A 25,083-nucleotide genomic window follows, 5' to 3' on the forward strand; every position below is an offset into this window, starting at 1 on the left:
ATTTGTCTCGACTGCCATGGAAGGTGGCTGAAGGTTCAGGTAAATCAAATCAAGTAAATACAAAAAGCAGCTCTTAGGACCATTCCCTCAAAGCTTTAGGAGCCATGGTCCGGCAACCGGAGCACAACTTCAAGTTGTGGTCATGCTCCAGGTACCATAGACAAACCAGATCTGGGTCCATCACAGACATGGTGCAGTGACGGGCGCCGCACGGCTTGAACCAAGTCTTCTTAGACATGTTAGGAAAAACCTACACACCAAAAAAGGGGTCAAAAAAATGTCAAAAAAAATCTGTCAAAAAAATGACAGAGGGTAACTCTTCATGGATCTGCGCTGGCTGGCATGGAAAGAAAAGAAAGGATGTCAGTGTGCCAAGACGGTGCCTATATAGGTGATGCAGACATCACATCGGTGTAGACTACACTGACGACGTGACGCAGAGGCTACCGATGCCACCTACCGGCAAGCAGGGGTATTGCACAAAGAAAAATCTTACGGATCCAGTCTGGCTCATGGGAAATTCAAAGTTAAGGAAAATGCGGCAAGATGGCTTTCAAATATGAAATTCTAGGGGACAATAGCACCAAAGAGCATAAAGCGCCACTAACGGACATATGGCATCACTGGATCTTGTAAACATCACATGGTCAGGCCGACCACGATGGAGCTCTGCTCAGATAAAAGGACCAGGTCTGTCCTGGTCAAGAGTTTACCTTATGTGTGTCCGTGTCCACGTGAGGAGCCTCAGCAGGTGCTCTGCGTTGGCTGTGAGAAGTTGGTTGTTGGTGTGAGGAGCAGTCGTCACTGAAGCTTCGAGTTGGCAGCTGGCTTGGACAGTCACTGTTTGGTGCGAAGAGCAAGTCATCACTGGAGCTTCGCATTGGAAAGCCTCACAGATGGTTGTTTATGGCACAAAATGTTCACTTGTGAGGAGCCTAAAACTTCTAGATTTGCACCTGGAGTTCTCTTTTAAGAGTATACTGTGATGCAACCCAAAAGTTCCAAGTCCTGGGGAGCACCTCTTGTGGATCAGGACTTCCTCCAGGAACAGGGCCCAGGCATTTCAAGGTTGTGCTTGTCAGCTCTGCGTTTGAAGGGGTGGCACTTGGAAACTTGTTGTGTCCCTATAGATCAATCAGGATGTTAGCCAACTGACCCTTGCAATCACTTCTGGGGGGATCCTGTGTTGGGAGATAAACAGGTCCAGTTTGCCTTCTTCTGACATCAGGACATCCTACTTATAAATCTTCCACAGGTCCAAGAGTGTTCTGATGAAAGGTTCTTAAGGTACTATTTTTATACCTAGTGCCAGCCTGTGGGTCGGTGATGCCACCTTTGTCTAACCTTCACCCTTTTCTTCCAAGTACAGCCCCCAGGACATACTGCTCAGAAGTGGAACACCATGCCCAACACCCAAGGTCCTTTTGTCCACATGTATGGAAGGAAGGCACACCACACGAGAGGCATTCACTCTTGTGACCCTTGAGATTGACAGAAAGGCACATTTGGTTTAGGCAGAAAAATGCCAACTTTCCAAAAGTAAAAAGAACAATTGATGAACAGAATGCAGAACAAGGTCATACATTTACCCCAGTATAGAGACCCAGGCTTAAATCCATCGTTTTTTGCTCCCCATTCCATTCTAGTTTGAACCCAGCCATATGCAAATCAGTCGACCCTGTGCCCAATGGGAACAGTCCAGCCCGAACTGCCAGGCTCTCGCTGGACTGGAAACAAGCAACCTAGGACCAGTTTTGGGTTTCACCACTCATTAGCCAGGCTCACTATGCCACTGTATTCAAACTAGCCAGGCTGGTGAGGGGTAAAACCCTGAAACCAGTACTAGGATGCAGGTTTTCGGTCAAGGCTGGACCTGGCTTGGCAGTTCAGGCTTGACGGTTCCCATGAGGAACTTGGGCAAGACTGATTTGCATCTGGCTGGGTCTAAACTGGGGTGGCATGGTGAGCAAAAGGATGATGGATCCCTTGACTAGGGGTGAATGTTTTGATTTGGTCTGCATTCCGTCCATCACTTGTGTGTCTAACTTTCTAAAAGTGACATTTTAAGAATTATAATTTAAAATCTGACTTTACTTTTAAAGAACATTTTAGATTACAATTCAAATGAGTGGGAGAAGCATTTCTCCATCTCTTCCCAAACTGAAGTTATCACTTACTAAGTTTAATAAGCTAACCCGGTGTTAGTCTCTGAAAGGAACAGCCTTACTACAATGAAAAACGACTTTAGCAGTTTCATTGTTAGAACATGAAAAACTTAAACATGTCCTATTTTTTTTTTAAATACCATGCACCCTGCCCCATGATATTTATGAGCCTACCTTAGGGGTGATGTGTTCTAAAAAGGACGTTTTTGGCCTGGCAAGAGGTTTATTCAACAAGAAGCTGGGACCTCATCAGGTTAAAAAGTTCCGGGGTGCACTACCGTGAAAACGAACTCTAGGGTACATAAACAATCTTGAACTTCTGGCATTTTCATCCTTCTATTTAATCCAATGTATTCATTCAAAATCACTTCTAATTTCAACCAGAAATCCAGAGGAAGGCCTGCGGGCTTTCATCTAGCAGCACAGGAAAGTATACAATTATCGGTGAGTCGGCGTGAAAATCTCTACCCAATGCATTTCGTACTATGTTTGCCTTTCCTCAGGGGTGACGATAAATAAAAGGTTTATTTTGCCAGGTCAATTTGGCAGTTTATTTAAAACTGCACGCCAGGCTGCAGTGGCAGGTCTGAGATACGTTTTGCAGTACTGCTGTAGTAAGTGGCACAAGGAGTGCTGCAGGCCACCGGTAGCATTTCATGTACAGGCCTTGGGTACAGGGAGTACCACATACTGTGTACTTGTAAGAAAATTAATGTTCCCAATAAGGGTTATGCCAAATTTACCAAGCTTAAGGGATAAAGCACATTACCACTGGTTAGCAGGGGTAAAGTGTACAGAGCCCTTAAGCTAACAAACACAAATTCACATCAAGAATATTAGGTCTAAAACCCACATTTTCTAAACTGAAGCCTTGGTACAGAGAGAATTCAGACAGTCTCTAACTCCCTTTACATCTAGACTGTGATAACATTTACAATGGCCAGCCCAGCAGTTTTTAAATTAGATTTCTAATTCATTAGCCCTCTACTCCTGCTGCAATGCCTCCATGCATTTATGATCCTTTCCGTGGAGAGGTCCCTTCAGCTACTGCTGGAATTTCTCCATCAAGACTCACCGCATGACTTCATAGAACCATCCTCATGAACAGGTGGGGACGAGAATCAACTAGTTGCGGCAGGTCACACTAGTAGCACACAAACCCTTTCGAAAGCATTACGTTTGCTTCCCACGAATTTAAACCGATTGTGCATGGAGGCATTTGCACAGTTCATCGCCACTATTGGCCTTTGTTGTAGAAGGTCTAGGAGCTGAAAATCAACAAAGATTGTGGATATGTAGGGGCCTACCTGGTGGTTTAATGGGTGGCTCCGTTTATTAAATTAACTCACCAGCATCCTTAATCCATTCATCGTACAGCAGCACAGCCCTTGATGTTAGTTCCTTGAAAGCCATGCTTCTGGGAATCAGGAGCAGTTCTGATCTTGATCTACCTGGAATGGAAAAAAAAAATCATAGGTATTCTAGGAATCGTTTAAAGGAGATCAAGCAAAATAAAAAAAAAAACACGCCTTCACACAATTTAACGAGGATTCAGCAGAAGAAAACGTCCTTAGACAAAAACAGATATGCTCTGCTTGTTTCTTTTAAATAATCAGATCACTAATTATATTTCTACCAGTATAACCTGTTTCCAAGATTTAACTAAACATGGTTTGAGTCCATTTACTACAGAGAACAAACTCGCTGGCCATCATAAAAGCTAACCCTGAGGAAAGAACTTACACCATTCCAAAAAGAGCCTTGAAAAGACAGTCAAAACTGGTGAAACAGAAGTACCAGGGACTAGCGAGTAGCTCTGGATAGGAATAGATGCATGTTGTTCGAGGTACCTATATGTTTCGCCAGACAATGTCTTCTACACAGTGACTGATTTATTGAATGGATTCCTTTGAGATCACAACGTAGTGGAAAGGGTTCTGACCAGCCCAGGTCACTTGAGCAATAGTCAGCAGTCCTTATACATAGTAAACTTTTCATGTCCCCACCGCCCTAAGAATGCATTGACACGGGCTGCCTGGGGGAACAAGTCTTTATTCTTTTTCATTCAGGCTCGAACTGCCGCTACCACCCCGCGGCTCCTTCCCTTCCCTTTCCGGCCATGCCTGACTTTGGGGTAAAGTCAGGACAGGCATGGCGAAACGACATCTCCCCCTTTTGTATTTTTGAACGTTCAACGTCTGAGTTCTTCAATGAGGCAGATGGGCTTCGGAAGGGTCCTTCGTGGTCTGCTGGATCGTGGTGGACTGTGGGGACGCTCTCTTCTCAGATCACAGGTCTCCGATACCAGTCTGGGTTCTTCGTGGCTGCTCTCTTGACTTTACACGTCTGTGTCCCAGTCAGGTCTCCGAGCCCAAGTTTAGGCTGTCGGGTTGCACCTTTTCAAGTGTGACGCATTTCTGGTCGTTCTCTGAATTCTGGACTCTGCTGTAATCATGGTCCCTTTCCTTCTTGTTACTTGTAGTGGATGATCGTGATAGTGGCCGTCTGCTTTAGATTTCCTTTCTTGTCTCACCAGCACCCAGTCTCCTTCCCGGATGTCAGACGTCTTGGCGTGTCTGCGGTTGTCTGCATATTCCTTCATTTTCGCCTTCTTAGTCCGATCCACTTCTAACAGGATCTCTGTGGTCCGAAGTCGTAATTCTGGACTGTGTGGCAGTGTCCGCGGTTGGTATCCGGGTGCGAGGGATCCGCCCAAGCATCTGAGTGGTAGGACATTGGTTTGTGGTGATGTGTGGCGTGGTCCTGTATGCCCATAGCACTTCGTTTAGTGCTGGCTGAATATCACGGTGAGTTAGCTCAGCTTGTTGCAGTCTTTTTTATGGTGGCCATGAATCGCTCCACTGGGACCACAAGGGAGTGATTTTCCAGTGCTTGAAATTCAGGTATCTCGCAAATTCTGCAAACTCTTGTCCATTAAAAGGTGGACCGTTGTCAGTCTTCACCACTGTGGGGATTCCCCACACGACAAATGCTTAATCAAGGACAGTGGTCGCTTTTGCAGAGGAAATCTGGTGAGCGATGGGGAATCGGGAGTATTCGTCCATGATGACGATGTATTTTCCCCGACTTCAGCGGCCCAAAGAAGTCGACGGCTACTTGTTGCCATACACTATCTGGTAGGTCCGACAACTGCAGAGGAGCGTGCAATTCTTTTCGCCCTACTAGTTGACAGTGTGGGCAGTCTCGGAGCGTGGTCTCTACCATTTTGTCAAGGGAAGGGAACCAGACGGGCTCTTGCAGCGCTTTCTTCGTGGCTACCACCCCTCGGTGTCCTTAGTGTGCCAGGCTTACAGTTCCCTGGCTCAGCTGGCTGGCTGGGAATGACAATTCTCCGATCACTTAGTAGTAGTCCATTGTCACTGATGGAGAGTTCATCTTTGACGTGCTTGAATGCCATGAGTTCCTGCATGTTGGGGTCACTCTTCTTCGGTTCTTCTAGGTGTTGCCATGAGTCGTTGCGAACACAAAGTATGATGTTTTGGATTGTGACAACTTTAGCAGATGCGTGAATGATGGCTTCTAGTGGAACAGCTGGTGGGCAAACTTGGTCAATGACAAAGTGGAGATATTCTTCAGCTACAGAGTGTCGCAATTGTGTCAGAGCTTGGGGATGCCACAAAATGTAATCTGCCGGGTTTTCCGCCTTCCCCGGTTTGTGAATGATGGTATACATGTAGTCTTGCAGACAGATTCCCCGGGTGTGCCCAAAGAGGGTTGTCAGCGCTTGGTGGTCAGTGATGAGTGTGAAATGCTTTCCATATACGAAGAGGTGAAAGTGCGTGCACGCCCACACGACCGTCAGGCTCTCTTTTTACGGTTGGGAATATGCTTTTTCTGTGTCAGTGAGGCTGCAGCGGACATATGCGACGATGTGGCGTTGGTCTGATTAGTCACCGTATCGCGCCAGAATCGCCCCTAGCCCAACGGGGCTGGCATCCACTGTGATCTGTGTCTTCCGCTTGGGGTTGAAATATGCTAAGTTGATGGCTGAACTCACCGCGGTCTTAATTTTGTTGAAGGCTTGGTCACATGCGGCTGACAACTGAAAGCCTTGCCCTTGTTGAGTTAGTTCTCTTAATGGGTAACTGATGTTTGCGTAATCTTTGATGTAGCAGGAGCAGTAGCTGGCCATACCCAAGAACGAGCGGATGTTGCTGACATCATGCGGCTGTGGAGTGTCCGATAGTTCTGATACTTTTTCGGGATCAGGTCTCATGTCCTCTTTTGAGGATATGTGGCCGTAGAATTTGAGAGTCGACTTGTGAAACTCATTTATCCGGATTGTGAGGTTGGCGTTGAGGGCATGGCTCACCCGGTCTAGCGCTTTGTCGTGATCTTTCTGGGTCTGTCCAAATACCAAGATGTCGTCATCGTAGTTGAATGTGTTTGGAATGTCTTGTAGTACTCGCCGAACAGCCTCCTGGAAACTCTCAGCAGCTGATAATCCACATTTGTAAAGCGCGAACAATCACCCGTAAGGGTCTCTAGGCGCTGCGGGCAATAGGGAAGATTAAGCAAGCTATTGCCCAGAGTCACATGGTGCTGGGCTAATCTGCCGCCGGCGACCGAACCGTGATGCCCAGATTCCGGCATCAGTCGCCCTGGACGCGGCGCCACACCTCTTCCTCTGATGAGATCCTGAAGTTGAGACGCTTATACCTGAAAAGTACTTGGTGTGTGGGGAATGTAGTTATGTATCGTGACCGTTCGTGCAACTCAAGTTGGTGATACCTCTTGTTGAGGTCTAGTTTCGAAAAGACTGTCGCTCCGTTCACGCGTGTGATCATGTCGCTGATTTGGGGTCTTGAGTGTGGCTCCCGTTCGATGGCTGTGTTCGGCGCTTGCATGTTTACGCACAGGCGTACTTTGTTATCCTGACCTCTCTTGGGCACGACCACTACTGGCAACACCCATGGAGTGGGTCCAGTTGATCTTTCTAGGATGTCTGCCTTTAGTAGGTCTTTGAGTTCGTCAGCCACTGTTTGCTGTAGGTGAATTGGCACTTTCCTGTGATGTTGTGCCACTGGTGTCACTTGCTCATTGATGTGCAGCTTGACCTTTAAATGGGCCAGCTTCCCTAGACCGCTGAACAGCTTCGGAAACTTGTTGACAATGTCTGGCGAGTCGTCCACTTTGTACAGGATCTTGACTATCTTCAGGCGTTCCCCGTTGGTAAGCTGAGAAGGCAGTCTGCTGCTTCAGGGCCTTAAATCATATGGATTTGTGCTTGAATTTTCCTGTCTTTGTAGGTCAGTGTGGTACGAAATTGTCCTAGACACGGTAATGGTTCTCTGCACATCCACGTGTAGACCCGTACTGCGGCTGGCTCTAGCTTCTGTTTCGGATTCATGCTCTGGCATTCGGTGGCACAAATGTAGGTGAGCGATGCGCTTGTGTCTAGAACAAACTTGGCGGAATGACTTCCCATTCGGATGTGTAATCGCGGGTACTTCTTCAGTCTATCTGGGTCTGCCACCATGCATACATATTCATCACAGTCTTGTGATATGGGAGTAAGGGAGGGCGACTCTGGACGTTGACTGCTGGGATCGGTATGAGCTGTTGACTGTGTACTGGATCTTGATGAGCTCATCGAGTGGTCTCTTTGTCCTTGTACAGCCCTTACGTGGTGACGTAATCCTGTATTTTGCTTGGTTTGTCTCATCTCCGTGCACCAGGCTTGACAAGCGGCTTCAAATTGGTTGTCTTTCCCACATCGGTGGCATTGTTGGCCAATGGCTGGACACTGACCCGTGTGAGGGTAGTCTTGGTCACACCGGTAGCACTGTGGAGGTTGTCTTCGGGAGTGACTGTTTTGTCCCTCTGCGGGGTGACTTCGTACGAGGTGATATTGTAAATATTCTTGATGTGTGGGGGTCCGGACGGCGCCTCGGTTCTGTGTGAGATTGTACACAGAGAGCTTGTTCTTTTTTTTCCAGTTTTGTTGGCTTCCATCTTCCTTGCGTGCTCTTGTGCTTGGTCGCTGATGCATGCGGGTGAGTTCTTCTAGCGAGAGTGTAGTGCTTCTTTAGTAGTCGACAGCGTAGTGACTCAGATTGACATACGTCAATGATACGTAGGCGAAGTGCGTCTTCTGTGTTGAAGTTGTTGAATTCACAATGGTGGGCTAGACGCTGGAGGTGGGAGATAAAGTCGCCCATAGATTTGTCTCACTCCTGAGATGCGAGGTTGAATGTATAACGCTCATAGTCTAGGTTCCGCTTGTGATGGAATTTCTTATTCAGAGCTTCCCTCACTCTCATATGACGCAGCATTGGCCGGTGGTAGGTCTTTAATGATTTGTCCAATGTCTTTACCTACAAGATTACGTAGGGCTACGAGTTGTTTGTTAGAGTCACGGACTTGTGACCCCTTCATGAAGTCTTCAAAATCCTCAAGCCAACTCTTCCACGCGGGGCCCAAGCTGTTTCCAGACGTTAGTGGTTCAGGAGGGCGCAGGTATGATACTCCCATGAGTATCGGTCCAGGTGGTGGGGCATTGTGTGCCAGGTCAGGCCCAGCTTGCTGCGAGGAGTCAGGTTCTGACATGGTGGGGCACAATGTGGCTCCAGTAGGCTTCAGAGGCGTCTGTGAGGCTCAGTATCACTTTTGGCGGGCCCCTTGGGTTTTTAAGCGGGTCGTCTGACTTCAAGATGGCCACCGCGTTAGGACTAAGCTTGGCCAATGCAGCGTGCCCGACTTGATGACCGCCGGAAAGGACTCATGCATGCATGAATCTTCACAGGAGCATTTTTATTTAGCTTACCCCGGTCTTCGCGTGTTGTCCCTTCGTGGGGTTGTGGTTCTGCCTTTGAGTGTAGGCCCTCTGGTGCATCTCCCCAATCATGGGCTGCATTGGCGTGCTATCCCTTGCTCGCGCTCCTCCCCGACGGCTTGGACGCTCCGCTCTCATTTGGGGTAGTGCGTGCTTCGTCTAGTCTTGCGGGAGGTAGAGGGGGGTGACTCCACATCCCACTCTCGTCGCCAGTTTCATGTCCCGCCTGCCCTAAGAATGCAAGGACACAGGCTGCCTAGGGAACACGTCTTTATTCTTTTTCATTCAGGCTCGAACTGCTGCTTCCACCCTGCGGCTCCTCCCCTTCCGGCCATGCCCGACCTTGGGGTAAAGTCAGGACAGGCATTGCAACACGACAAATCTTTGCCAAGTAAGGTTGTCATCGGGGATTACAGGTTTCCTAGGATGATGGTAGACCTAAAAGTTTTTCTCCTTATTATCAGTACTACTATGTCCTGTATTTAATGCCACTTGTGACAGGTTTCTACAAAAATAGTAAAAACACAGACAGGCTTTGTGCTATATCGAAAATTAGGGTCAGCATCAAGAGTTCCAGGGTTGATGACCAGTGGTCAGGTAAACAATAGTTAATAGAATGGGACAGATTATTTACTTTCAAATTTTCAGTCGACTACGATTCATTAAGAGGGAAATCGGACCATAGTAAGTTACATGTATTTCTAAAGTGCTTCCTACGTTTTTCTGATTCTCTAGTGCTTTTAAATTATGTTTTTTTTTGTGGTTTTTGGAGCACTTACTGAAATGCATCCCAGTGTCGTCTTATCAGTTTTAAGTACTAGTACTAGGGCAGCTTATTTATGAAGGCGGTGGTATGCATGTTTAACTGTCAAATGGATTTTATTTTTTGTTCATCACTTCCTTTTTAATTTTCCCCTGCGACAGCACATGTAAGCAAGAGAGCTTGTAGAACAAGAGATATTGTACACAAAAAGGAGCTTGCAGCTGGCCCATTGCTTACCATTTGTTGGCTTCACTGTCACTCTTAGTTGCTACCTTATAATTAGCCAGCATGTGTAGGCTTCACTGCCTCTTCTTCTGGCTGGAGCACAGACCACGTTTCACTTGCTGTCCTTCGGGTGATATCGCTACTATTTTTGTTTTCTTCCCCCATCGTTCTGGTCTGCTCTTTTTCCTTCCCATCCCTGTTCAGATTGCTTGTATCCCCTACCATCCTATCCCCTTTGTGTTGCTTCTTTCCCCCTTACCCACATTGTTAATGTTGCTTTTCTCCCCTCCCCACCCTCCCTTTGTCAGAGTTACCCTTCCCACACAATCCACTATAAGAAAAGACATTGGCAATCATCAGGTGGACTGGAGATGCTCAAAGTATGTTTGCCAGCAGTTGCAGATTTTAATGATGTATAGGCAGATTTCTAGAAGAGTTTCAAGACCATCGGTTATCTTGAATACAGGATAGCAAGGTCAATACTGCCTGCTCTCATTAGGTCTCGCCTGACCCAGCGCATGCGCTGGTCTGGCGAGACTTATTGAGAGGGCTCCAAAAAGTGCTACCAGGCAGCCTAGAGCTACAGTGCATGTGCGCGGGCGCGCGCGCCCCGCTTTACAGTGATTACTTTCACGGCCCTACGGCCGCTTTGATGTTTGATCGCAATCGGGATCGCGATCACTTTCACTTACGCGGCCGCTTGTCATATCCAATAGGTCTCACTTTTGGGACCTTATAAGTATTTAGTTATGCAACTGTTAGCATGGCTAAACACTTATAAGGTCCCAAAGGCGCGACCTATTGGCTATGCCAATGCTTGTTTTTAAGTTGGCCCACCTCCTGTAATGAAGAGGGAGGGAAAGAGCGCGGGGTAGGGAAAGAGCGCGGGGTAGGGAAAGAGAGCGGGGTAGGGAAAGAGAGCGGGGTAGGGAAAGAGAGCGGGGTAGGGAAAGAGAGCGGGGTAGGGAAAGGGGAGAGACCCAAACTGCTCTTGCACTCTGGGGCATGCCGCCTCACTTCGCCTTAGCTCGGACTTCTCGTAAAACGGCAAACAACTTCTTACGGTCACCAAGCATCGTCCAGTGGCGGCTGGTGAAATTTAAAAGTGGCGAGATGAAACGGTTTGACCCGAGTAAAATACGCTAGCTATTGCAGTGAACCAACCGGAGTTAAACGAGGACGTGCCAGCAGAGTTGCTTCGGACACTCGGCACCGCTCTGCCTTCAAAAACATTCTCATTGCACTTTGGTGCGGGGCGGGCGTTCTAGCCTTAAATTAATCTTGATACACTGCTGGTGGGGGCGGGGGGGCGTTCTAGTGCCTGGTTCAGTCTCGTTGGCCGTACAACGGGGGTGTCTTCATCTCGCTGATGACAAATACAGCAGCTGAGATTACGGTGGTACGTCGGGCGGCGAGGGACAATCGATTGTAAGAGACAGCTGGCCAGTGCAGAGGGCTAGCGGCTCTGAACAATTTTGACAAGGAAGACACCCCAGTACAGACCTTCTCAACCCCCAGCTCAGAGACTAAGACTAGCAAGAAACCTTAGTAAACACCCCTCATAAAACACAGTCCAATATGGGGGACGGGCGAGAGATGAGATGTGAAAGTTTGGGGGAAACAGACAGGAGAGTGGAGCCATGGGCGAGGTTAGAGAGAGGAGGCTAAGAGAGACCCTGAGTGACGGGGAAATTATTAAAGTTGAGGGTGGAGATGGGTGGGGGGGGGGGAAAGGGTGTTGTGCAAGACAGAAAACAGAGGTGGTAGAATGAAGAAATGTGAGATACTGAATCAAAAGTCGTTATGTAATGTTGACTCCTACGGCGTTTTGCCCTCAGGAGCGAGCAGCGGCGCCCAGGGCGGCAGCTGCATTCCCGTCTCACCACTCATCTTGTTTGATTATCCCACGACAAGAGGAGTGCTGGGGGGAGAGCACAGAAATGCAGCTGCCACCATGCGCGTCGCTGCCCGCTCCAGAGAGCAAACCGCTGTGGGAGTGAACCTTTGGAGAAGAGGTGGGACATGCACCTGCCTTTGGCCATTTGCGTGCTTTCATTATTGAAAGACACACGCAAAGGCCAATCCAATGTGTGGGAGGAGTCAGACCCACACAGAGAAGTTTCGGGGAAGTTTAAAGTGCTCACAAGAAGCCTCGCATAGAGCAGCACGCTGAGCTAGGCTCGACCTAAAAATAAGTCCTATGAAGTAGCCAGCGAGGGCCAACCGCCTCACACAACTTTTATATAGAACTTTTAACCATGCTGCACAGCAGCCACACTGCTCTACAACATAGCTAAAAGACACTGGCAATATAGGTATATTATTTGTACTTACTTTTTTCACATTGTTTAGATTTACTTTCATTGCAATAAAACCTTAGTGAGAAGCCATAGCAAGCATGTCATGCTGGGTAACTCAGCAGGATTATGGCCGGCTTCACATAGCACAACTCCAAACTTTCTGTAGTCAACACTGCCTCTTCACTCATTTGTAAAGGTGCAGTAGCACAGCAGGCATTATGTGCTAGGATTTCGCTTCCAAAAGGCCCACTGCATCCAAATGTGAGGAAGTGGCTCCATGCATAAACTAGTGTACCCAAGGCTGTGCTTCCACCATGCCCTCTCCTGCTGAGGTCTCAATGGGATTGTGCATTCCGATGCGACTGCTAGGCTTTGGTACCGTCACTGCAAATGTGTGAAGCCAGACGTCATGAACAGCGCCTTTCAGCTCGCGATGCCTAGAGCAGCCGAGCGGTAGCTTCCGTTGCCAGGATTGGCATTGCAGGCTATGGTTGCAGCATGCCCCTCTAAAGCCCTGCAGCATACTCCCTTCACCTATGCCACTGCCTTCTGCTACTTTTCTGGAGCCCCGTTGCAGAGGAGCAGACAGCAAGCAGTCCCTCACTCTTGTGGGATTTACCACTAGAGCTGCCCAAACTCTTTCGGCCCTTGTGATGTTCTGAGGAGGTAGACACACACACATGTATTGAATTGATACCTTTGAGATCACAACGTAGTGGAAAGGGTTTTGACCAGCCCAGGTCACTTGAGCAAAAGTCAGCGGTCTTCCATTTCTCCCTACCCTGCAGCAGCTGATTATCCACCATAGCATAGCCCTGCACCAGCATGCCTACTCGCATCCTTCTTGCTCCCTCCCTAGAAGCCCTGCTGTAGCTACTAGGAGCCACAGCTTCGTCGCACAGCAGGGCACGGCTGATCTGTTGAAGAGTAGGAGTCCAGCCTGACCACTGCCCATCCTCTTGCAGAGGGTAATCCACCACCTCTACGGACTACAATGCCCCATTCAAGATGGCAGGTCCCCTGATGGAAGGAGCCTCCTGAAAGTAGTGGTAAGTTTTGCTGCTCCCAATGTGCGGCAGTGGGCAACAGATGGAGCTGGGTGGGCGAACACTGCTCCCAGAACCCACAAGACTTCACTGAGTGGCACTTCGTGCATCCCGAGCTCCATCAGCCCAGCCCCACAACATGCAGTATTTGCTACAAAGAAAAAATTGTGCAGAGGGACGAGCTTGTGTGAGTAGAAGGGGCGTGCCTGCAGGGGAGGGGCACACCTGTGTGGCTGCGTGAGTGCGTCGAGTGGGCAGTTGTGAATTTGCAGTGGAGATGCTCATGAGAGACTGCTAGTGGCACGCCTAGCAGTCGCTCCTGAGCATCTCCACTGCAGTAGAGTGCACAGTCAGAGGTGTGTCTGCGTGAGCGCAGGCGGATAGGTATGCCTATGCGACTTAAGGGTGCAGCACATTAAAGACACTTATTGGTATGGTCAATGGTTGTTTTATATTTAAACGCATTCACAAAATGGAACATCCTTAAGTAGCTCATCAGCTAATTTAATGGGACATCATAACGGAGTAGCAAGAAAGCTGGGAACGGTCAGGAAGCAAGATTGTTTTAAACGGGCAAACAAAAGATTAATTAAAGCTGAAAAGTAAAATATACAGTTAACAGGCGAGTTGGTGTTTTATAAACTATTATTTGGCCTTGTCAGGATAAAATATATACTTGTTAATATGTAGTGTACCGCAGGAAGCCGTTTTCAAGTATGTATATCCTGTATGAGAAGTCACTTTGTTTACCAGCTGTTTCGTCTCCAACAGGCTCCGCGCTCAGCTTTTGTTCGGGGGACATCTGTGCATCTGCTCTGACTTATTGCTAACGGTTTACATATACTGACATTAATGCCAAGTGCTGGGAGCTACAACTGACGGCTTTCAGCCGTTCTGGTGAACAGCGTAGCTCAAACCAAATACCAGGCTCACTTAGGGCCAAATGTACAAAAATGCAAATTTGCATTTCCTAAATAGTGACTTCATAAGAATCGCTATTTAAGAAACGCAAAATAAGATGTATGTAATTGCTGATATCTTGAAAGCGAATCCTGTAGAGTAGGAATCGCCATTTGGAAATCGAAATTAGGTAATCCTATGCCATTCGTACCAATGGGCCAGTTTTGCATTCAGAAAATGATAAACCAAGGATGACTATAGGCATGAGCCCCACCCCCCATAATGCACCCAAAGACTTGTGGTGCACATGTTGAGTGCACACATGCCCTATGGGAGAGTGTGAGCTCAATTCCACTTTAAATAAAGCATTTGCAATGCAATCGGTCTCCAATTTGTGAAAGTTAGAGCTCTTGGCATTGAAAAGGAGAATGTTTTTCACTTTTTTTGTATTCAGTGGAGTGATCTATGCAAAGCGCTATTGCCAGTCGTATGGCCTCGCAGCACTGGAGAATCAGAAAATGGGATATAGGTCATGAGGTAGGGGAGGCAAGAGTAATATGCTGGCTAAGAAAAAAGGCTAAAGTAACAACATCCTGGAAGAAGCAAACAATCATAGGAAATGCAAGATTAAGTAAAGCATGTGAAATGTAAGCAGAAACATGGTTACTTTAAATGCTTTTACACTTATTATTCAGAAATCAATGAGTTTTTGCCTGCAAATTTAAGGACATGACTACAGGGGCCGGAAGGGACCCTTTAATGGCCATTGCTTATATCCTCACAAAACGTAAGCAATTTGGTTTAAAAAGCCCACACCCCTGAACAAGGAGCTGTGGTACACATTTTATAAACTAAAATAAGGAAAAAATCTGATAAGGATCCCATTAAACGTTTTCCACTTTATACGCAGCAACCATGTATTGCAGTACCTCCAGGAATGGTTGTAGGAAAGAGACCATTTTTGTATGGTTACCCCCCACTTTTTGCAAGACACCGGATGCACTTTGACTTGGGGTGCCCAGTGGCGTAACAAAAGTTTAAGGGCCCGCCTGCAATGTACACAGAGGGCCCCTGCTCTGGATTTAATAGGGAGCACTCAGGCCTAACTACTGCACTGAGGGGGCCCCCCGCACCACAGGGGCCTGTGTTACGCCCCTGGGTGTGCCCTGGGTCCCTGTCAACCACGTTCCCAGGGCCTGTGTTCTTTCCCAAAGCCGTACCTTTGTACCCACAATTGGCACATCCATGGCCACAAATAATCCCCTTGTAAAAGGTACCATGGTTACCAGGGGCACTGTGACCAGGGAACGCCTCTAAGGGCTGTAGCACCTATTGTGCCACCCTTGGAGGGCCTGTACCTTTACACCCACACACTGCCATTGCAGGCTGAGTGTTTTGGTGCAGAACAAAGTGAAGAGTCGACATGGCACACATCCATGTGTGACATGCTTGCAACCCACTGCCTGGACCCTAGGCAAGTCACCCCTCTAAAACGGTGCATTAGCCCTCGGGTGAAGGTACACAAGCATGAACTCTGTACCCCTACAGTGTCCAAGTCTATTCTTAGACATTATAAGTGTAGTAAAGCCATAAAGAGTAGAGTGTCTGCGAGTTGGACATTTGAACTCCACACCTCCATAATGGCTTTACTAAAACCTAGGAAGTTTGGTAGGAAACTTCTAGCACATTTAAATCCCACACTGACACCAGTGTGGGATTTAATTTTTTTAAAAATGCACTCAGAGGGCATATTAGAGATGCCCCCTGAAAAACTACCAACCCCGGTGTGGTTCCTGAATAGCTGCCTGCCATTTGCCACCACCACACAGGCTTTTGGACCACTGGGTAGAGGTCCTCTATTCTCTGGATCCAGCAACAAAAGCCCAACCCGTCATGGCTTGTCCCCCAGGATAATCTAGGTCCACGAAGAGGAAGCTTCAAAGGCCTTCAGCCTTTGCAAGCTGTCCCTGCTCTTTGCTGCCCCCAGCAGCTGGCTCCCACCAGTTCTGACCCCCACTCTGGGTGAGAGAATCGTCAGAAAAACTAAGGAGGAGTGGTGTCCCCACCTTTGACAACCCCACCCCATAGGTGGTGGAAGCGAGATGTAGCAAACATCTCAGTTCCCCTCCATCTTGAAAATGAGGGGATCCAGACAATTAGGAAGAGGCTCATGCCCCCCTCCCAGTGGAGGGTGGCATTAAAGGGGGTATACCCATCCCAAGGAAGGGACCTATTGGTCCCGACCTGCACACCCCTTTAATGCCCCTAAATTTAGTATTTGAGCAAACCTGAACCTTGCCTCCTCAGATTAGAAGAAGTAGGACCTAAGAGCTGTGCTGACCCAGGAAGAAGAGGACACCAACTTCTTTGACCTCAGCCCTACCAGCCTGTACCGACTCAGACCAGACTACAGCAGAATCCCTGGTGTGTCCAGCAGTCCCACAGAGCCTAGAGGAGCAGCCCTGCACTCAACTTAAAGATTCTCCCGTGAGCAGTGAATTTGCTCAAAGACTACAAGACCAGGATATTAAGATTACATATTTTCTAGTTACTCTAAATCCACATTCCACAAAGTGTGACAGTTGCTTAGTAGACTAATGTATGCACATGGAGTTCCCTGGAAATCTACTGCAGCGGTCGCAGAACAGCCCATCGTGGTAATAACTACATCATAAGACAGAGGTGTTTGTCGTGCAAGAGGTTAATAATTGGACACCGATATCAGGCACAGATGGTGGTTCCTCACTTTATGATGCTAACCCTACCTTTGTTCTATTGAAGTAGAAAAAGGGACAGACATTCACAGGAAGTGAAACAAAGCACTATAATAGATTCTATGGCAGCGTGGTATGTAATTTTAACAATTTGGAAAAAACTTTTTAATTTGGGGACGGATATATTGCTGAAAAGGACGTTAGCCAGATTAGTGAAAACGCTAAGATTGGTGAATGAAATGAACTTAATATAGGCCCAATATAATTGGTGAATCAAATGCAAATAATATAGGCCCAGGAGTCAGAAAGACAGCAGAGGCAGAAAATGAACTGAAGCCAAAAGATGCGTGCTCAAGGTGGTATTCTCAGTCGGCACAGAAGGGAGCATTGAAGACGCGCAGTTTCAAAACATTTCCAAACGTACAGCCTCCTACACCAAATCCATATTTACTGAAAAATTGTAAAATCTGTAGAAAATCTAAATGTGCCCCGCATTGGTAGAGTCCTGGCACAATGAGAGAGAGATAATGGGACTTCAGAACCAGTCTCAGCGATAGCGTTGCTTTTTGAAGGTCCCCTCCCCATGCAAAATCTCTTCACGATCACCTGTGTGCGCGACCTGGGGATGTCAGCCTGCAGCCATCATTCACTGGAAATCAAAACCAGGGGAACCAAAGAGGAACCTGTTCAGCATAGTCTGGAAATCTCTCTACCGTAGGGTCCATTTCACTCGTTAATGCACCCCTGGACTTGAGCACGTGAATTATAAAGTATGCCAGTAGAAGAACATAATAATGTAGTGAACCTTACTAAATTACACCATGTTTTGCACTAAATGAGCTCAAAACATAGGCACAGATATCAAGTCACTTACTATTTGCTAGGAGAGAGAAGGTGGGGAATGGCAAATCTAATGGCAGATAACTACCACCTCTCAAGTACCACTGAAGTAACCTACTAGCCTGCTGTTCAAAAAGTAATTCCTTGGAATCTTAAGCGACTATGGGCCAGATGTATGAATGCAAAATGGCCTTTCCTTATGTATGAAAGGTTTTGGATTCGCAATTTAGGTAATCGCAATATTTAGCAATTACCTAAATCGCGAACGCAAATAGAGAATCACAATTTGCAAATCTTTAATGCACATTTAAGCAGCCTTTCCTAAATGCGAAATGTGCATTGAGAGAAACTTCAAGTTGATAAGTATGTGTGAATTTAGAAAAATGATTTTTTCAAAGTGCCATGTAGCGCAAGCTTGCCCCTGCCATGTGTGCACTTTACATGCGTCCATTTTCTGTTCTTTGGGGTACTTCAGGGGGGCCTTGGGCACCCTTGGCTATGCATTCGCGAATTTGCGATTAGCACTTTGGTTTTGCATTAGCTAATATACGATCACCTTTCAGTTATGGGCCTTTTGGCCCTTAGGAACGAATGGAGTAATATTACCTAATAATTAGCTATTTACCTAATTGCTATTGGGTAATATTGAGTTATCGCAAATTATTTGTGATTCCTACATACATAGCGTTTAACTATTACCAAATAGCGATTCGCTAAAAAATAAAGCGCTATTTGAGAATCGCAAAATGCTTTTTTCATACATCTGGCCATAAGTGTTATAGACTTTCAGTACATCTTTGCCATCAGAAAAGCCACCAGTTAACCACATTTTCCCTGTCCCCAGCCTACCTGATCAAAATGTGGAAAGACTACATCTTTGCCTTGCGTATCGAGCTACTTAACACTCCGCTCTGCAAAGAGTCTCAAATGAGTGAAAAATCCGTTGTGGTTAAACTTATTGAAGAAAAGGCATTCTCTGGATCATTCAGTACACCAGCTAACATTAGGCCCATAACCCCAGACACATTTTCAGTAAAGTTACTAAATGCATGCCATTGCGGAGTCCAGTATCATTGTGCACCAACACCACACAGAATTTTGATGTGCTTAAAGTACAGAGTTTGAGGTCATATTGATGACAACCTTATGATGAGGTGGACAGCAGTAGTGTTTGCTGCTGTGCTTTTCGTGGACCCAATTCATCCCGATATTGTTAACCAGCTCTCCCTCACGCGCCAGCTTCAGAAAAGGCAGTTCTGGGGGCGATTTGTAGATCTCCTATTTCTTTGCTGGAGTCAGTGAGTTTAGAATGAAGAGGTTCATGAAGACACATGGAGCAGTTCTGAAAACATGCAGGGATAGCCGCCAGTCGCCCTCACTGCTATGTGCTCCATCACATGCACCATCAGCAGTCACAGTGATTGTACAAGAGGCGATTGCTCAGGTCTGTCAGCACAGCAATGGAGTAAGTGAAGAGATATAGTCGTTCGCACACGCAGTTGCTGTGCCGATTGCCTTGGTAGGTAAGGCCACTAAAGATGTAACATTTTGTAGGTTTGATCGAAGCATTGATGGGGTTGAAGGAAGTTAGGCTTCTAGCCGACTAGGGTACTCTAGAAGATGTGCAGAAGTTGATGAAAGGTCGACATATATTATAGTGGACATTACACAAAGGGCTATGCATGAGGGGTGGGGAGGAAAACAATCGGATTGCATTTAGCTGGATGTGTATAGGAAAAACGAGACTAGCAGAAAAGAGCATGTAAATAGTAGGGAAGGGTTTGGGAAAGAAATTAATGCAAGAGCTAGGAGTTAAAAGAGGGGTATGCTGTCCTCAACGATGTGGGAAATTAAGCAGACAGGGAGGCATGAGTGGATCGATGTTACAGGGCAGTGGCAGGAAACTGCAAATAGAGGAGTAAAAGTGGGTAGGGTAAGTGAGACCTTAAGGGAAGAGTTCAAGGAGGAGGGTTTACAGGAAGGTTTTGGAGGGAGAGATGGTGGTGTATACATCTTGGTGGGCAAGATTCTACAGAAGCAAAGTGTCTGGGTTGGATTAGTAAATTCGCATACATGGTCTAGTCTGTCAAACTTCCAATTTAACACTACACCTAGTTTAGATTTATTTACAGTCTCTAGTTCACTACTTTGAGACACTTCTTAGCTTTTCCTCCACCTTAAAAGCCTCTGCGCAGCCATCTGATAGCCTTGTGCCTCCCTGGTAACACCAATGCAGGTGCTTCCAATTTCTTCTTAGTCTGGTTACTTTGGGGCATTCAGACTCCAGTGCTCACAAACCCTCGAGCAGTCTCAATAGAAGTGAGATTTTAGCTCTCTGAGATTCAGGGAGGACATCCTGACCTCATAGTTTGTTAAACCTATGAAGCATTATAGGGGTCAGAAATGTTCAGTGGAGCTCACTGAATGAGCGGTTTCAAGCTCAGTTTTACTAGACATCCATTTCTACAGACAGACATGCCCTGGCCCATTCTCAATCTCTCTGGTATCATTTGAGTTCCCAATGACTCCTTGAAGACAAAGCCTTCAAACGCCTCCTCCCCCTAAACATCCAAATTAACAGCTTTGCACACTAGTAAAGGTCTAAAACTGCCAAGACATTGGATACTTTGGGAGCATGTCGGGATGAGTTCCAGTATCTTTGGCAGCCTTCAGTCGCCTTCTGTATAGGAGGAACTGACCCACTGAAAGTAAAGGATTCGCAAGCATCCGCGAACGTTCTCTCGTAGATACAATAAACGGACCGTGTTAATGTATAGGACTATTCGGTGGTAGACCAGCAGTGGCAATGCCTGCAAGTAGCATTATTAGCAAGGATTAGCGATGTCTGTTTTTTGTAAACAAAATTCTGTCCTACCATAAATGCGTAAAAGATTTAGTTACAGCCAAGAGCTGGTCAGTTTTGTTCGCTGTAAACAAAGTTAAATATTGCACATTTGAATAAGGGTAGGTTTGCATAGACTACCATTCTCTGAGAAGGCAACCTATTTTGTATGAATGCCTTAAACATCATCATTCAATGAGATCTCACGCAGATGGGAGGAAGTGGTCACACCGAAAAGCTCCGCCAGAAATCTCTATCAGTCTCGAGAACATTTCTTTTCAGTAATCCACCAGAAGCATGCCTACAGCAGAGGTCATCCCCATTGGGTGCTCTTTGAAAGGTTACGCAGCGTCTCTTCCTGTAATGGCTTCAAGGCCAAAGGTACCACGACATGGCTTGATGAGAGGTCTTCAGTATCAAAGGTCACATGATGTCACTCATGCTGACAAAGGCCAACTGATGCCACATCCATTGCCACTGGCGTTTTGGCAAATTCCTTAGTCTTGGTTGACTCTTGGATAGGAACATCCCTGCCCCATCTGCTTCAGGGGGAACATTTGTTAGGACATGGAACTTTAACCAGCAATTAGTGCTTCCTGCAAAGTCAATCACGTGTGTACACAAGCATGTGCAATTGCAAGTTCAACGATAACCTCCAAGTACGCAGGATCATTTAATTTGTTGAGAGGCCATGACCGAAGGCTCCTATACAAGCAATGGGCATCACCTATTCCTCCAGATGATGAATGCGATACATAGACTATGTGTTCACGCAATGGCGCGGAATGCGAGTGCGCAGTTCTCTCCCCAGAAGAATGACCTTCTCAAGCCTCCGCTCTCACCCACAGCACATTCTAACTCGTGTTCTGCGCGTGTCTTCAGCAGCATTGACGACCTCAAACAATGCTCCCTCTCAGCCCTCCGCGTCAACACTGCATTGTGTAGTTGCTACTTCAGTCTCGGCACACATTTACATTCTGTAATCATTCTTCTACTCAGTCTCGTAACATTCACTGCATAATTTCCCAACACCCAGATCTTATCTAGCCAGTTTCCATGCACTATGTACAATAAATCCTCTGGAATACTTTCACAATTGGTATTGTAAACAGTGTCTGATCTTCATAATAAGCAGGGAGAAAAATCCATTCTGGTCCCTGAATGAATGTCTAAACCGCCTTGGTACTCTCATTTTTTGTTTTTTTTTAAATCGGTGCTCCTATATTTGAACAGTTCTACAGGTTTAACACATCACCTCATCCTCACGACAAGTGAACCTGTTCTAGTGTCCCATACTCTGCACAAGTCGCCAACACGTCACCCCTTTCCCCCCCCCCCCCCCCTCTGGTTTCAACGCTTCCCACTAGTCCTTTGTTCGAACTGTAACACACGGACTTCTGGCTGCAAGCACCGCCCCCGCCCCCGCCCTAGCCCTAGCCTGCTGTCAATCATTCATTTCTCTATTCAGCTCTGTAGCTCAAGAAGGCTTTTCAATATGTTCGAATTTTACCGCGCACAAATCGCGTAGTTCGTCCCGTTCGATAGAGACAGGATGCCTCTGGTCACACAAATGGGGAATCTCTTGCTTACACAGAATGATTCAACACACCAGGCGCTCCCACCCACCAGGATGAGGGGAGAGGTTAAAACCAACCACTGAACATCCTCTCCGGTTATATCTATAATCAGCACGATGCTAGGGTTTTAAACTGGTGTGTGTTAGAATGATATGGGTGGGGAACCAACGCGCTCTAATAGCAATAGATACCCATCCTTCTTTGACACACACAACTACTGACATCTGGAGTGAAACGAGGCAACGGTGCCAGCAAATGTATGTGCCAATAACACTAAGGATCTACGAGATGAAGAGAACACCAACGTTTGTGTCTTACACCTCTCTAGAAGTCGCGGAGAACCCATTACTAGTAGGGGCAGGCAGTCAAGTCCACCATGTGGCATTTTAGCTGCTAGTAATACGCTGCTCCACAATCTCTTGTACACAGCTAGTTTTAAGCTCTGGGAAGAGGTAAAACGGTAGCTGATGAAGGGTAATCCGAGCGGGCTGAAGGCAGAAACATATATAAGAGCAATGGAAAATTGCCGCTACATGGTCAGCAAAGGGAAAACATTGGAAATGTGTGCATTTGTAACTATATGTACACATTCTGGGATGCAGTGGTTTAGGCTCTCAAAGTCGTTTATAATTAGAGAAATTGATGGGCACAAGATTCTAAGTCCTCCATCAAGGGACATCTTGGTTAAAGACGTCCCTCTCCTCATTCTAGTCCTACAAGTCTGAACAGTCCAACTCTCTTGTCCTGCTTCTGCCTTCCAGGCAAAAACCTAGCTGAGCCAATCAAGTGCCACTCACAGCACCAGCATTATCTCCACCTCCCACTGCTGGAAAAGGGCCTGCATGGATGCCAATCTTTGTTGCTTTTAGAAATCCCACAATGCAGTTGATCATTTAAGGAGACTGTGGTGAGTGCAGTCGGAGGCCCTTGTCCTTTTTAGTGTGGACAGTCAACATCGTTTTTAGGTCGAGCCAGGGCAGCATATGTGCTGCTCTGGCAGTGGCGGTTGGTGACATTTGAAAGTGGCACGGCATAAATACTGCACCGCGGCGAGCGAGGCGTGCGAGTCCGAACCACCTACGGGAGGTTCGGGTGGGGTGGGGGGGGGGGGGGGGGGGGTCGGGGGTTCTCCCCCCGAGAACATATTGCAAAAAGGGTGGGCAAATGGTGCATTTTCAAGCAAATTTGAGAAGCAAGAAGGTTAATAAAGCAATTGTGAAATAGCAGTTATTACATTAATAAAGAGATGTCATAGGAGGTGGCGGTCTCTTTCTCTCTCATTACAGAGCTCCCTCCGCCTAACACTGGAGGTGGCGGTCTCGTTTTTTCTCATCACAGAGAGCTCCCTCCGCCTAACACTGGAGGTGGCGGTCTCAATCCCTCCCATCACACAGCTCCCTTTGTCTGACACTAAAGGTGGTGGTCTCTTTTCTTCCCATAGCAGAGCTCCCTGTGTCCGACACTGGAGGGGACTGGATCTTTCCTTTCTGTTCCACAGCTGCATGCGTCTCGCAGTGAAGGCGACTGTTTGGGGCTCATAACTCCTTTTGTCTCTCACTGGAGATGGAGGTTTCTTTACCTCTCTTCCCACCGCTCCCTTGTCTGCAACTGGAGGAAGTTGTACCCCTCTCAAACCAGAGCAGTCACTCCAGTGTAGTAGTGCCTACACCTACCCAGAGGCAGGTTCATTCACAAAAATGTAGAAGTGAGTGGGAACTTACGGGATCCGAGTTCCACACTTATTTTTGCTATTTACTTGTTAGACTTGTTCTGTTGTCAATATTCTGATGACAATTTTTTGGGGAAATTCTTTTAGAAGCCTATAATTAGGGCGTTAACACCAGTAACTGTTGGCTCCTCTACCACTATAGGCCCAAGGCAAAGGCAAGGGCATGTGAGGGGGGAGGGGGAGGAGTGAAGTTCTATTAACCAGAAACCTAAGTGGATGCTTAAGTTAAGGCCGGCTCTTCCCATAAGCTGGTCTCTGTGGTGTTCACAAAAAGCACGACCTGCGTCAGCCTTGGACAATCCGTCTTGCAGGCAATCCATTCCATGAGGCAGCCCTGTCAGCCTCCAGCGGTGAGAACAACCAGTGCTTCATTAGCTAAATATATACCTGCATAAATAAATAAGTGCAGGGGTCCAAAGTGTTTCTTCCAGGGCAGTGATTCATACTACAACACATGTAAGGCGTTTAATTTAATGGGGAAAAAATAAATAAATTACCAAGCATCTCCTCCGGTCCCACATCGTGTCTCTCCTCTCCAAACTCCATACAAGATGTGGAACTCACTTCTCCCCGCTCTTTTGCTTGACTGGCAAATCAGAAGATTGGGGGCGGCTACTCTGCTGTATCCTGGCATTTGACAGGCCCATGGGAGACTGTACGTAACCCCCCCGAGCAGGATCCTATCTACAGACGTCTGCACTACACTAGGCATGCGCAGCATACCTAATGTATTGTGAATGGAGTGTGGAGCTGAAATAAAGAGTGCTCTTCTCGCAGATGCGCAGTCCAACTTCTTGACTCCTGCTCTCGCCTGCATGCGCTGTGCGTTGTGACACGCGCACTTTCACCTGTGAAGCAGCACAGGCCGGAAATTTAAACAGACGAATTGTCAAAGCTGTCGATTCATCTGCTTACATTCTTGCTGCCCGAACTGCAGTGAGCAGTTTCTTGATGAATGCCTAGTGGGGTGCCGCCCCGGCACCCCTATGGACCAGCCGCCACTGTGCTCTGGGAGGCATGCTGGATTCAGGTATGGACTTGAAGCTCCACCCACTCTCCGCCCATATTTTTCATTGGCTTGCGTCATTGTCCACGGTAAACTGTGGATGTTCATTGATCAATAGGCTTAGTAGTCCTCCTTAGTACTGCCTTGTCTCATTTGTAACCTCCCATGGCGACACCCAGT

General features: G+C 47.1%; 1 protein-coding gene across 1 annotated transcript in view; it reads right to left on the minus strand.

Annotated features, from left to right (window-relative positions):
* ELOVL7 (ELOVL fatty acid elongase 7) overlaps positions 1 to 25,083 on the minus strand; it is a 148,879-nt gene that overhangs the window by 73,644 nt on the left and 50,152 nt on the right. Inside the window, exon 2 of the mRNA XM_085631496.1 lies at positions 3,515 to 3,616. Coding sequence (XP_085487622.1) covers positions 3,515 to 3,578 — 64 coding nt within the window. The 5' untranslated portion in view covers positions 3,579 to 3,616. The remainder of the gene's footprint in view (positions 1 to 3,514; positions 3,617 to 25,083) is intronic.

The sequence above is a fragment of the Triturus cristatus genome, chromosome 2_1, assembly GCF_964204655.1.
Source record: "Triturus cristatus chromosome 2_1, aTriCri1.1, whole genome shotgun sequence".
Lineage (NCBI taxonomy): Eukaryota > Metazoa > Chordata > Amphibia > Caudata > Salamandridae > Triturus > Triturus cristatus.